Genomic DNA, 12,500 nt, shown 5'->3' with positions numbered 1-12,500 from the left:
TGTATGTATGGTTCTGTATTTGTGGTTCTGTATGTATGGTTCTCTATTTGTGGTTCTGTATGTGTGGTTCTGTATGTATGGTTCTCTATTTGTGGTTCTGTATGTATGGTTCTCTATGTGTGGTTCTGTATGTGTGGTTCTGTATGTATGGTTCTCTATTTGTGGTTCTGTATGTATGGTTCTCTATTTGTGGTTCTGTATGTATGGTTCTGTATGTGTGGTTCTGTGTGGAACTTTACCTGGACCAGGTCTGAGGCCCTTCTGGTTCTTCTGGGGGAGGTGGAGGGAGGGGGAAAGGGGGGAGGTAGGGGAGAGAGGGGTAGAGGGGGAGGGAGAGGTAGGGGTAGAGGGAGTACATTTTTACTCCATTGTTAAAAGTGCCTACCAAATAGTGCTCCTATTATACAGTGCTGTGGTATGACCCTGCCAGAAACAGACCCTTGACATACCTTCTTCATAGTGCCAGTATGATCTGAAACACAACACACACACTGTTACACTGTCACATTTACACCTTACACACGATTGAACACACACACCATCCAGTGACTGGTACCTGTGGGGCGTCCGCATGCTGGAACTCTTCCCAGACACTCCTTATGGGCGGCCATCTTACAGCGAGCACAGCGGTAGCCCTGGAAGAAGATCCCCCTGCTCACACACACACACACACCATACACACCATACACACCATACACACACACACACACACACACACCATACACACCATACACACACACACACACCATACACACCATACACACACACACACCATACATACACATACAGGATTTAAAAATCACAAACCAAAACTCTAAACTTTGTGAGCGTAGGAGTGTGTGTAGGTGTGTGTGTGAGAGAGTGTGTAGCAGTGTGTGAGTCTGTGTGTGTGTATGGTGTGTAAGGTGTGTTACCTGAGCAGCATTCCACAGGCCTTACAGGAAGTGGTGTCTTCAAAGCAGTGCATTAGGAAGTCATGGCTGTTGGCTGTACAGTTCTCTGGGCACATGTTTGACCTGCGACCCCACACATACCATTGATCAGAACCCAGGAAGTGAAACATAGACATAGCAAATCATTGGTCAGAGGTTGGGAAGTGAAGCCAATGGTGTGTGTGTGTGTATGGTGTGTGTGTGTATGGTGTGTGTGCGAATGGTGTGTGTGTGTATGGTGTGTGAGTGTGTGTGTGTGTGTGTATGGTGTGTGTGTGTATGGTGTGTGTGTGTGTTCTTACATAGCCATCTCAAACTGTTCCAGCCACTTCTTCTTCAGGTCTCTGGTCTTGAAGAACAGATCGTAGCCCAGCCCAGCCCCATCCAACAGGAGGAACTCATGAGACCACTGCACACACACACACACGCACACACACACACATACACACACACAGAGAGACGGGGTAAGAGATAGAAAAAGGAGCTGGGAGGGAGACAGAGAGACAGAGGGTGAGAGAGAGAGAGAGAGACAGAGGGTGAGAGAGAGAGAAAGAGAGAGAGAGACAGAGGGTGAGAGAGAGAGAGACAGAGGGTGAGAGAGAGAGAAAGAGAGAGAGAGACAGAGGGTGAGAGAGAGAGAGAGAGACAGAGGGTGAGAGAGAGAGAGACAGAGGGTGAGAGAGAGACAAAGGGTGAGAGAGAGAGAGACAGAGGGTGAGAGAGAGAGAGAAAGAGAGAGGGTGAGAGAGAGAGAGACTGAGGGTGAGAGAGAGAGAGAGACAGAGAGAGAGAGAGAGACAGAGGGTGAGAGAGAGACAGAGGGTGAGAGAGAGAGAGAGAGAGAGAGACAGAGGGTGAGAGAGAGACAGAGGGTGAGAGAGAGAGAGAGAGAGAGAGAGGTACCTTCTTGCTGTCTCTGTCAGTCCCTGGCTGGTCTCTGATCTGGTACAGCTGCAGCTCCACCAGCTCCTTCAGATCCATGGTGTCCCCACTCCTCCTCTTACACACCAGCATGGCCTTGTCAAACAGGAACACGTACCTGAAAACACACACACTTCCTTACTTATGGGAAGGCAATATGAGCACACACACATATAGACAGTACATTACATTTTTATTAGTCATTTAGCAGACGCTCTTATCCAGAGTGACTATACTCCCTGTACTTACACAATGTCCCTATGTAAGTACAGGGACATTCCCCCTGAGGCAGGTAGGGTGAAGTGCCTTGCCCAAGGACACAACGTCATATTGCACGGCCTGGAATCGAACCGGCAACCTTCTGATTACTAGACCGATTCCCTAACCGCTCAGCCACCTGACTCCCCTACATATACAAACACACACACACCTGTCCTGTTTGGATTTCTTCTCTGGGCAGCAGATCTTCAGCTCTCCATCTATCTTGGGTCGACCGTACAGAGCCAGAGACTGGGTCTGGGCAGGGGGGCAGGGGGGAGGACAGGGGGGCAGGGGGGAGGACAGGGGGCAGGGGGGGGGACAGGGGGGAGGACACGGGGGAGGACAGGGGGGAGGACAGGAGGACAGGGGGCAGGGGGGAGGACAGGGGGCAGGGGGGGGGACAGGGGGGAGGACAGGGGGGAGGACAGGGGGGAGGACAGGAGGACAGGGGGCAGGGGGGCATGGGGGAGGACAGGGGGCAGGGGGGAGGACATGGGGGAGGACAGGGGGGCAGGGGGGAGGACATGGGGGAGGACAGGGGGGCAGGAGGGAGGACATGGGGGAGGACAGGGCGGCAGGGCAGGGGGCAGGGGAGATGACAGGGGGGCAAGACAGAGGACAAGGGGTCAGGGGGGAGGACATGCGGGAGGACAGGGGGGCAAGGCAGGGGGCAGGGGGGATGGGGTGGAGGAGGTGGAGGGAAGAGTGGGATGTCATTAAATGTTTAGTCTGAATTCAGTGGAAATGTTCAAATGTGTCTGGTGATATTTGAGCGTTTGTGTGTTTCTAAGGTTGGTCAGTGTGTTTCTAAGGCATGTGTGTGTTTCTCACCATGTTTTCTATAGAGAGCTGGAAGGTGGTGATCTGTCTGATGATCTCGTTGTCTCTCTTCACCTCGTTCACACACTGGGCCAAATCCTGACACACACACGTACGCACACACACCTGGTTTCCAGAGCATGAACCCCATCACACTGCTCTGCACACGCTCTCTCACCCAGACTACACTCACCCTCATGGCGTCCAGTGCTGTCCTCAGGTTCTCCTTTTCTGTCGTGTCCGTAGTGTGTTTCAGAAGTTCCTGTTACACACACACACACACACAGACACCCAATGAGTGTGTGGCTGTTTTACCAGGGGGGACATGGTTAGCTGGGTCAGGGAGGTGATTGGCTGACCTGCAGCAGGAGGGGGTACTTCAGGACTCGCTGCATGGGAACCATGAGGAGATCCCTGAGGGAGAACCTCCCACTGTTGGCCCTCTTAGAGCACTCCTGGAGGAAAACATCTTCATCATCATCATCATCATCATCATCATCATCATCATCGTCAGGATGTCTACTGCTCCCTCCCTCCCTCTTCACCTCCAGTTTCATCCTGATGTCTTCTCTGGAGGCCATCTTGTCCAGGTGTTTGCTTGCTGTCTCCACCTGGCTGCAGTACCGCCCATACAGCAGTAACCTAGGCAACACAAGAAATACACCATCAGCCACACAGTAACCTAGGCAACACAGGAATAACTGTACACTCGGGGTGTGAGTGTCTGCATGTGAGAGTGAGTGAGTGTGTGAGAGTGATACTGTGAGTGTGTGTGCGTGTGTGTGTGAGTGAGTGTGTGAGTGTGTGAGTGTGAGTGTGTGTGTGTGTGTGAGTGTGTGAGTGTGTGAGTGTGTGAGTGTGTGAGTGTGTGTGAGTGTGTGAGTGTGTGAGAGTGTGTGAGTGTGTGAGTGTGTGTGTGTGTGTGAGTGTGTGAGTGTGTGAGTGTGTGTGTGTGTGAGTGTGTGTGTGTGTGAGTGTGTACCTCTCTTTGTAGCTGATGAAGACCTGGTAGAGAGTGTCAGCTCTGGAGCAGGATATAGAAGACCTGATCTCCTGCAGGAGACCACGATGAGTAGCAACCAGGTCCTGCACACACACACACCATACACACACACCATACACACCATGCACACACCATACACACTCATAATGAGATTACTAATAGAAGGCACAGCTAGAATAAACACAGACACAAAAGACACACACACATAAGTTATAAACACTCTCTCACACACACACACACACACACACACACTTACTTGTGTGTTGATGAAGATGCTTTCTATGTCCTGGGGCTGGAGGAACTTCTGTAGGGGTTTCATAAAGTGCTGCACAAACACACACACAGCGTTACATTAGTGAGTGTAGGTGTGTGTATGGTGTGTGAATGGTGTGTGTATAGTGTGTGTGTATGGTGTGTGTGTACCTGTATGATGGACTCCAGAGTGTGGTGTGTGTGTACCTGTATGATGGACTCCAGAGTGTGGTGTGTGTGTACCTGTATGATGGACTCCAGAGTGTGGGTGTACCTGTATGATGGACTCCAGAGTGTGTGTGTACCTGTATGATGGACTCCAGAGTGTGGGTGTACCTGTATGATGGACTCCAGAGTGTGGTGTGTGTGTACCTGTATGATGGACTCCAGAGTGTGGTGTGTGTGTACCTGTATGATGGACTCCAGAGTGTGGTGTGTGTGTACCTGTATGATGGACTCCAGAGTGTGGGTGTACCTGTATGATGGACTCCAGTGTGTGGTGTGTGTGTACCTGTATGATGGACTCCAGAGTGTGGGTGTACCTGTATGATGGACTCCAGAGTGTGTGTGTACCTGTATGATGGACTCCAGAGTGTGGGTGTATTTCTCTTCAGTCTGGGTGATCTCCTGAAGGCAGCATTCTCTCTTGTCTACGCCCTGCTTCTGGTGCTGGGAGAGGGACACAATATGACCACACCACCGTGTGTGTGTGTGTCTGTGTGTGGGTGTGTGTGTGTGTGTCTGTGTGTGTGTGTGTCTGTGTGTGTGTGTGTGTACCGTCTCAGCAGGTAGTTCGTCCCTCATCAGGTCTTCGTAGATCTCATCCCCTTCATCCTCCTCACCCTCCACACAGTCGTACAGGTCATCATCCTCCTCCACAGTGTCGCTGCACACACACACACACACACATATACAGTATAACAATATTACTTTTTTTTTTTTTACGTTTTTTTAAAACGTTGTTTCACAGACCTTTTTTCAAAACTTTAAACACACAAACACACACACACTTACACACACACACAAACACACACTTACTCCATCTGGTCTGAGAGTCCACTGTAGATGTCATCATCAGCTACACAGCCCTCCAAAGGGAATGGTCTAAGGAGAAGGGAGAGAGCAGGGGTCAGGGGTCAGGGGTCAGGGGTCAGGGTCAAGGGTCAGGGGTCAGGGGTCAGGGGTCAGGGGTCAGGGGTCAGGGGTCAGGGGTCAGGGGTCATGGTCAAGGGTCAGGTTCAGGAACCAAGATACTTACTGGAATCCTCTTTGTGTGGCGACGGGGGAGTGGGATAAAATAGACAACGTGTCTATGACCTGCAACACACACACATGTTACATTCATGTTATACACTCACACACACTCATGTTACATCCAGTACACACACACACACGTCATGTACAGTACACACACACACCCGCTCTGGATAAGAGCGTCTGCTAAATGACTAAATGTCATGTACAGTACACATGGGGAGGGGAGAAGAAGGATATTATAAACATCAACACACACACACAACGGAACACACACAGAGACTCTGAAACACACACACACCTTTCCGAAGTCTCGGACGTCGAACAGGTCGAAAGCCTCAAACAGCTCATTCCTCCGCATGTGGAACCTTTCCTGACACACACCCAGGAACGCCCGGATGTTCTTCAGACACAGGAACTACACACACACACCATACACACACACACACCACACACACCATACACACACACAGACTTGGATTCAGTTAAGACACATCACACACTAACTTTAACTGAAACACACACTCACTCACTGACAGTAAGAGGGGTTTTGGCGGTCAGACATTTGCACAGTCAGTTTGCATAGCTTCCTGCTGAACAGATGTGTGGTGTGCGTGCATGCGTGCGTGTGTGTGTGTTTAAGTGTGTGTGTCTGCTCAGCAATGTGAAATGAGGAACTGTAAGTCAAGAATATAGGAAATATCGAGTTCTGACTGAAACTGTTAAACTCACATGACTGTGTGTATTTTTTGTGTGTGTAGGTGTGTGTGCGTGTGTGTGTGTGTGTATGTGAAGGGATTCATAGAGCACATCAGTTAACTGGATATTTCTCAAGCACGTCATGTCATAGGATTCCCCAGAGTTACACACACACACACACACACACACACACACTCTGATCCATCTGATCTATTAGCAGGACTTCCCCACGTTGTGACTGGAACCCACATGACTGGAAGAGAGGAACTCTCTCTGTCTCTCTGTCTCTCTCTGTCTCTCTCTGTCTGTCTGTCTGTCTGTCTGTCTCTCTCTCTCTCTCTCTCTCTCTCTCTCTCTCTCTCTCTCTCTCTCTCTCTCTCTCTCTCTGTCTCTCTCTCTGTCTCTGTCTCTCTGTCTCTCTGTCTCTCTGTCTCTCTCTCCTATCTCTTTCTTTCTCTCTCCATCTCTACCTGTTTTTTTAGATCTTCATCAGGTTATTTTCCTATCATGAAGCCTGTGACCTACATGTTGTCTGCACATCGCTATGGTAATGACTATGGAAATGCACCAGGAAGCAGGTAGACGGGGGCAGCCAGATGTTACATAAACATGTGAAGTCTACAGACAGACAAACAGACAGACAAGTAGACGGACAGACAGTGAGTTTCCAGGTGTGTGTGTGTACAGGTGTGTTTCCAGGAGTGTGTGTGTTAGCAGGTGTGTATCCAGATGTGTCTAAGGTTGATGGTGTGGTGTGTGTGCAGGTGTGTGTGCAGGTGTGTTACCTGGGACATCTGTGGTCTGAGGTTGATGTGTCTGAGGTTGATGGCGTGGTGTGTGTGCAGGTGTGTGTGCAGGTGTGTGTGCAGGTGTGTTACCTGGGACATCTGTGGTCTGAGGTTGATGTGTCTGAGGTTGATGGCGTGGGGCTGCAGGTTGTTGAGCAGCTGACAGAGCAGCACTCCGTCTCTCAGTGCCAGCACAAGGTCACACACCTGCGCCCCCTCCCAGGTCACCCGGTGGCTCTCCGGCAGCACCCGACACGCGATCAGCCACGCCCCGCACTGACGCCACAGCTCCATGTTACCCTGGGCACAGCACCACGGCAACCTCATTACAGCGTTACTACAGCATTTTTTGAGCGATAACTGAAACAGAGTTAGTACAATGTTATTACAATGCTAAACAGAGTCAGTCAACACACACCATGCATGTATAGACACTCACACAATTACCACACACAGCATATACACACACACACCATTCATGCACGTTCAGCAAACCCACCCCATGCTGTAGAGTACAAAAGATGTAAAAAAAACATTAGCAAGATTGACATGAGATTGTCTTCTTATCAACCTCAGATATCTCTCTTTAGCTCTCCCTTCATCTCTCTTCAACACTCTCCAACCCTAACTCTAGTCTTTAAACCTAATTAGTCACCAGCCCTAACTAGTCTTTAAACCTAACTAACTAGTCTTTAAACCTAATTAGTCACCAGCCCTAACTAATCTTTAAACCTAAGTAGTCACTAATAGTGATGCACGGTATACCGAAATTTAAGTACTTGCTATGTTTTGGTTAACAATTTCCCAATGTTCGGTAGGCTACTTGTAGGTCAAACGAGACTGAGCGATTCTGAAGTCTATTGTGGGACTACTTTACCTACAGAGCCGACGCTGATGTCAAACACACAGACGTTACGAAGCCTATTTGTAAAAGGTGCTATAAAACAGAGTTGTGCAAGGGAGGAAATGCTTCTAACCTCGCCAAGCACCTCAGGGACAGACACTAAGACCTACACGCTGAGCACAAAAAACAACAGGTTAGTGAATAGACCAATTATTTGTTTGTAAACATTCAGGATGCGCGCGCAATGTGGTTGCAGAAAACCGGGAAAGGATAGCATTTATAAAGGCTAGAGAAGTACACGGGGAGGACAGAATCTAAGAGAGAAAGTGATCCCCCCATTGATCTGTCGCATCAGAATTTTGATTTGGGTCACGAAAGCCATGAAATTTGAGTGAGAATGTCGCCCGGTTGATCGCATAGTCTTAGGCGGCAGCCATGTCTTCACGTCATGTCACAAAGTTCATCATTTTACAGTTTTGCAGTCAAGTCTACACCTAAAATGTTGAGCAGGGCAGCTTTCAAGAGATATTGGAATTCTGCTTTTAGCCAGCTGGTCCGATTATTTTTTGTGATTTGTGTAAAACTGGCAATCTGAATGAGACTGCGTCCCCACACTGTTTTGACGATGTTAGCCTCAGACTCGGGTCGCTCACTGGCTCACTCTATCTACACTATAAACGTCAGGGAGAACTGCCTTTTGTAGATACAAGCCTGATAGCCAGCATCTCGAATTTCGATAACCAAGCCTGTTTCATTCATCATTTGCCTGAGAAAGCGACCTCAGGCTAGTTTTGCCCAATCACTTGGTCAAGCTATTTAAAGGTATCGGGGTCAAGTGACTTTTGTGCATGGACAAGTGAAACGTAAATGTACTTGTCCAAAGGACAAGTGCCTCAAAAAGTTAATGTCAAGCCCTGCAATCCAGTGGCCAGAGATATATGATAACCTGATCGACACTCCAAGTGTATTATACCCGGGAGACGTTTGTCTTTTGCAACTGACTTGCGCAGTTGAACTTGTGTGGCGTCGTTCTGACGTAGGGTGAAAATTGGTCTATAAGCTAACAGCAGAGCCTGTTTAAGGAGAGCCTTGCCACTCCCTAGCCCCATTGTACCGAATTTGGCTGCAGTTCCACAAGAGTTCCACTGGGGGTGATTGCGAACGATTGCATGTTGAATGGGAGTCTATGGAGCTAAAAGGCTAAATTTGTCTCTTTTGCCTGATTGTTGTTGAGAAGTTACAAAGATTGTAGTTTTTGCATGTTCAACATGGATTATAGGTCGAAAGTTGAATGAACGAGTACTTATGTCCTTTTGATTTCTTACAGGGTGAGTCGTTGTTGCCCATATCACACTAGCATTCTGCTAATGAATGCTGATTGGTTAGTGAAGGACTGATACGACCAGAGCTCCCGCTTGATGGCATCCGAAGCAGAATCAGAATGTCAGAGCATTAGCAACATTGGCAACAACATTAGCAAGCCAAAACTCTTTCTAGCATGTGTATTGACAGGGAGAGCCTAACCTGTCAGCTGTGTTGTCGATGCCTCGAGAGAAAAAAGGAAGTGACCAGAGCTTGCCGTAAAGCAGTAGCTCTGGTCGTACGATGTGTATGACGTCAATGACATTTTCAAAGGCTTTTCAGAACAGAAAGGCGGCTTGAAAAAAATCTAACAGCCAACAGTGTGTATTTTTTTTGCCTTCCCTTTCGAATTCAGAATTCAAATTAGTAGACAAAAAATTATATCCTGAGAAAAGTTGATTTTGAGGGGTATAGCTCCATAGACCTCCATTCTTACTGCACTCGCTCGTTAGTGCCCTCACTTGGAACTACAGTGGAACTGCAACCAGTTCAGAACCCGGAAGTTTCCCGAGAGTGGCAGTTCTCCCCATAGACATAATAAAGAGTAGATGCCGCATAGGAGGAGGAGGTGGTGGAGGAGGTGGAGGGAGAGAAGGAGCTGCAGAGAAACGGCTGCTGGGCGCAAGAAATACGGCCACCATCTTGGAAAGGTCAAGTTCCTTGTTGCTTGGCATCAGAATAAACAAGATGCCAGCACTGTGCAGCATATTCCTGCTCAAATCGGCGGATAATCGCAAACAGGGCTCAGGGGATTACTTTTCACAAGTAAGATTTGACATTACCATACTAATGGTTGTATTTTGTGAAAATAATAACCATGTCCTGTATCATAGCTACATGTATGACCTTCGCAGCAAAGCAAACTGCGTGAAAATTAGTTCGGTATTCAGTTTGGTATGATTAATTTAATGCGCTGACAGCTCATTGCCCCAGCCAAACAGATTACACTGAGTGAAGCGGGTGACCTTTCCAAGATGGCGGCACCACGGCTCGTCAGCGCCAGTAGGCAGTAGCGGTCGATGCGGCGTCTACTCTTTATTATGGTTCTCCCAATATTAGACATTCTCAGCTAGCAGCGACTTAAAGTACAGGGACATTCCCCCAAGGCAAGTAGGGTGAAGTGCCTTGCCCAGGGACACAACGTCATGTGGCACTATCGGGAATCGGACTAACAACCTTCTGATTGGTAGCCCGATTCCCTAACCGCTCAGCCATCTGACCCCACTATTGTCAAATATATTAAGCTACAGTTATTTGTGGATCTCATTACTTTTTAAAACTTTCACTAGCTAAATGGTAGGGATGGGAATCTTTTGGTACCTCACAATTCGATTTGAATCGATTCTTGGAGTCACAAATTTGATTTTTTGCGATTTTTATTTAAAAAAAATTGCTCTCCCTTCATCTCTGTTGAAACACTCTCCAACCCTAACTCTTTAAACCTAACTAGTCACCAGCCCTAACTAGTCTTTAAACCTAACTAACTAGTCTTTAAACCTAACTAGTCTCCAGTCCTAACCAGTCTTGAATCCTAAGTTCTAACGAGACCCAGAGTTATAACTTGACCCTGTATCTTACCTTTCACTACTAACTACTGCTAACTCACTACTAACTACTGCTAACTTACTATTCTTCATTGCTGCTAACTCACTAGTATTACTAACTCACTACTAACTACTGCTAACTCACTACTATTACAAACTACTAACTACTTCTAACTCTAACTCTTATATTTCAGCGATGGTGTTAATTTATCACTCGTAGTAGTGACGATGACGAGAGTGGAACTTTATCAATATATTTAACAAGAAATAAAGAGAACTTCTAACTACTACTGACGCAATACTGACTACTACTACTCAAATAATAGTAACTAGTAACCATAAGCTGCATTTCAACAACTGTAACGTAACTTTATATAACATCACAATCACATGGTTTCTTTCTGACTTACCTTCTCTTTATCTTTTAGAAGTTGTCCTCTCTCTCTCTCTCTCTCTCTCTCTCTCTCTCTCTCTCTCTCTCTCTCTCTCTCTCTCTCTCGCTCTTTCGCTCTCTCGCTCTCTCGCTCTCTCGCTCTATCTGTCTCTCCTACGTCTGTTTTGCTCTCATTGTCTCTTGTCCTCTCCTCCTCTTGTCCTCTCCTCCTCTCCTCCTCTTGTTCTCTTTTCCTCTCCTCCTCTCGTCCTCTCCTCCTCTTGTCCTCTCGTCCTCTTGTTCTCTTGTCCTCTCCTCCTCTTGTTCTCTTGTTTTCTTGTCCTCTCGTCCTCTAGTCCTCTTGTCCTCTCGTTCTCTCGTCGTGTGTGTGGGTGTTGCTCTGCTCAGGAAGCTTCTAACTGCAGGCTGCAGCTTCCTCTTTCCTCACACACACACACACACAGACGAACGCACATGCACACGCCTGCACATACACACACAGACGCACAGATGCCAGCACAAACACATGCATGCAAACACACGCACAGTTCTCATGCAGCTGTTTGTGTGTACACAGAAAGTGAGAAAAAATCAACCACAGCATCACAGAAGAGAGAGAGAAGAGAGAGGAGGGGGAGAGGAGAGAGAGGGGCGGAGGAGAGAGGAGGGGGAGAGGAGAGAGAGGGGCGGAGGAGAGAGGCGTGGGAGAGGAGAAAGAGGGGCAGATGAGAGAAGAGGGGTAGAGGAGAGAGAGGGGCAGAGAAGAGAGGAGGGGGAGAGGAGAGAGAGGGGCGGAGGAGAGAAGAGGGGTAGAGGAGAGAGAGGGGCAGAGAAGAGAGGAGGGGGAGAGGAGAGAGAGGGGCGGAGGAGAGAAGAGGGGTAGAGGAGAGAGAGGGGCAGAGAAGAGAGGAGGGGGAGAGGAGAGAGAGGAGCGGAGGAGAGAGGAGGGGGAGAGGAGGGAGAGGGGCAGAGAAAAAGATAGGGGAAGAAGGAAAGGGGGAGAGAGAGATAAAGAGCGGGGAGAGGGGGAGAGATGGAGAGAGGGGGAGGGATGGCGAGAGAGGGGAGAGACAGAGAGAGAGAAGCAGGGGTGTGTGTGTTGCGGTCAACCTTTGTTTTGACTTTACTGGCTGTGGACCTCCTGATGTGTTTGAGGTTCTCTCTCACACACACGCACACACACACACTCTCTCTCTCACACACACACACACACACACACACTCTCACACACACTCATTCTTACCCTCTGAGCTGTGGTTAGCTGTTGCTGATAGTTTCACTATTACAGATTCTTGTCATAGATAGGGCTAGTGCTGACTCACTGCTAGGCGCTATGTAGATTATAAGGTTATATACTAGTAACTAGGTACTAGGAACCTGGTTCAAGGGATAGCTACTAGTTCTAAGTTCTATGGCTAGGTTATAAGGTTAGGTGCTGGGTTCTAGTC

At 48.2% G+C, this 12,500-nt stretch overlaps 2 protein-coding genes across 4 annotated transcripts in view; one reads left to right on the top strand and one right to left on the bottom strand.

Moving 5' to 3' along the window:
- LOC124482147 (proto-oncogene vav-like) overlaps nt 1-11,187 on the bottom strand; it is a 14,414-nt gene extending 3,227 nt beyond the window's left edge. Inside the window, exons 1-20 of one of the 3 annotated variants that reach the window (XM_047042526.1) lie at nt 11,090-11,187; nt 7,020-7,229; nt 5,744-5,860; nt 5,447-5,505; nt 5,227-5,292; nt 4,966-5,074; nt 4,762-4,857; nt 4,193-4,261; nt 3,916-4,019; nt 3,479-3,575; nt 3,293-3,388; nt 3,127-3,195; nt 2,946-3,032; nt 2,284-2,369; nt 1,836-1,971; nt 1,235-1,341; nt 915-1,016; nt 557-651; nt 450-472; nt 240-270 (exon numbers count right to left, since the gene is read on the bottom strand). In XM_047042526.1, coding sequence (XP_046898482.1) covers nt 240-270; nt 450-472; nt 557-651; nt 915-1,016; nt 1,235-1,341; nt 1,836-1,971; nt 2,284-2,369; nt 2,946-3,032; nt 3,127-3,195; nt 3,293-3,388; nt 3,479-3,575; nt 3,916-4,019; nt 4,193-4,261; nt 4,762-4,857; nt 4,966-5,074; nt 5,227-5,292; nt 5,447-5,505; nt 5,744-5,860; nt 7,020-7,223 — 1,753 coding nt within the window. In that variant the 5' untranslated portion in view covers nt 7,224-7,229; nt 11,090-11,187. Of the gene's footprint in view, nt 1-239; nt 271-449; nt 473-556; nt 652-914; nt 1,017-1,234; nt 1,342-1,835; nt 1,972-2,283; nt 2,370-2,945; nt 3,033-3,126; nt 3,196-3,292; nt 3,389-3,478; nt 3,576-3,915; nt 4,020-4,192; nt 4,262-4,761; nt 4,858-4,965; nt 5,075-5,226; nt 5,293-5,446; nt 5,506-5,743; nt 5,861-6,926; nt 6,994-7,019; nt 7,230-11,089 lie in introns of those variants that run through there. The other 2 variants (XM_047042527.1, XM_047042528.1) reach the window with 2 other exon arrangements.
- The window catches only part of LOC124481981 (retinol dehydrogenase 8-like), an 11,056-nt gene continuing 6,292 nt past the window's right edge, over nt 7,737-12,500 (top strand). The window contains exon 1 of the mRNA XM_047042300.1: nt 7,737-7,743. Coding sequence (XP_046898256.1) covers nt 7,737-7,743 — 7 coding nt within the window. The remainder of the gene's footprint in view (nt 7,744-12,500) is intronic.

The sequence above is a fragment of the Hypomesus transpacificus genome, chromosome 19 (genome assembly GCF_021917145.1).
Source record: "Hypomesus transpacificus isolate Combined female chromosome 19, fHypTra1, whole genome shotgun sequence".
NCBI lineage: Eukaryota > Metazoa > Chordata > Actinopteri > Osmeriformes > Osmeridae > Hypomesus > Hypomesus transpacificus.
This window is presented reverse-complemented; position numbering and strand designations above follow the sequence as displayed.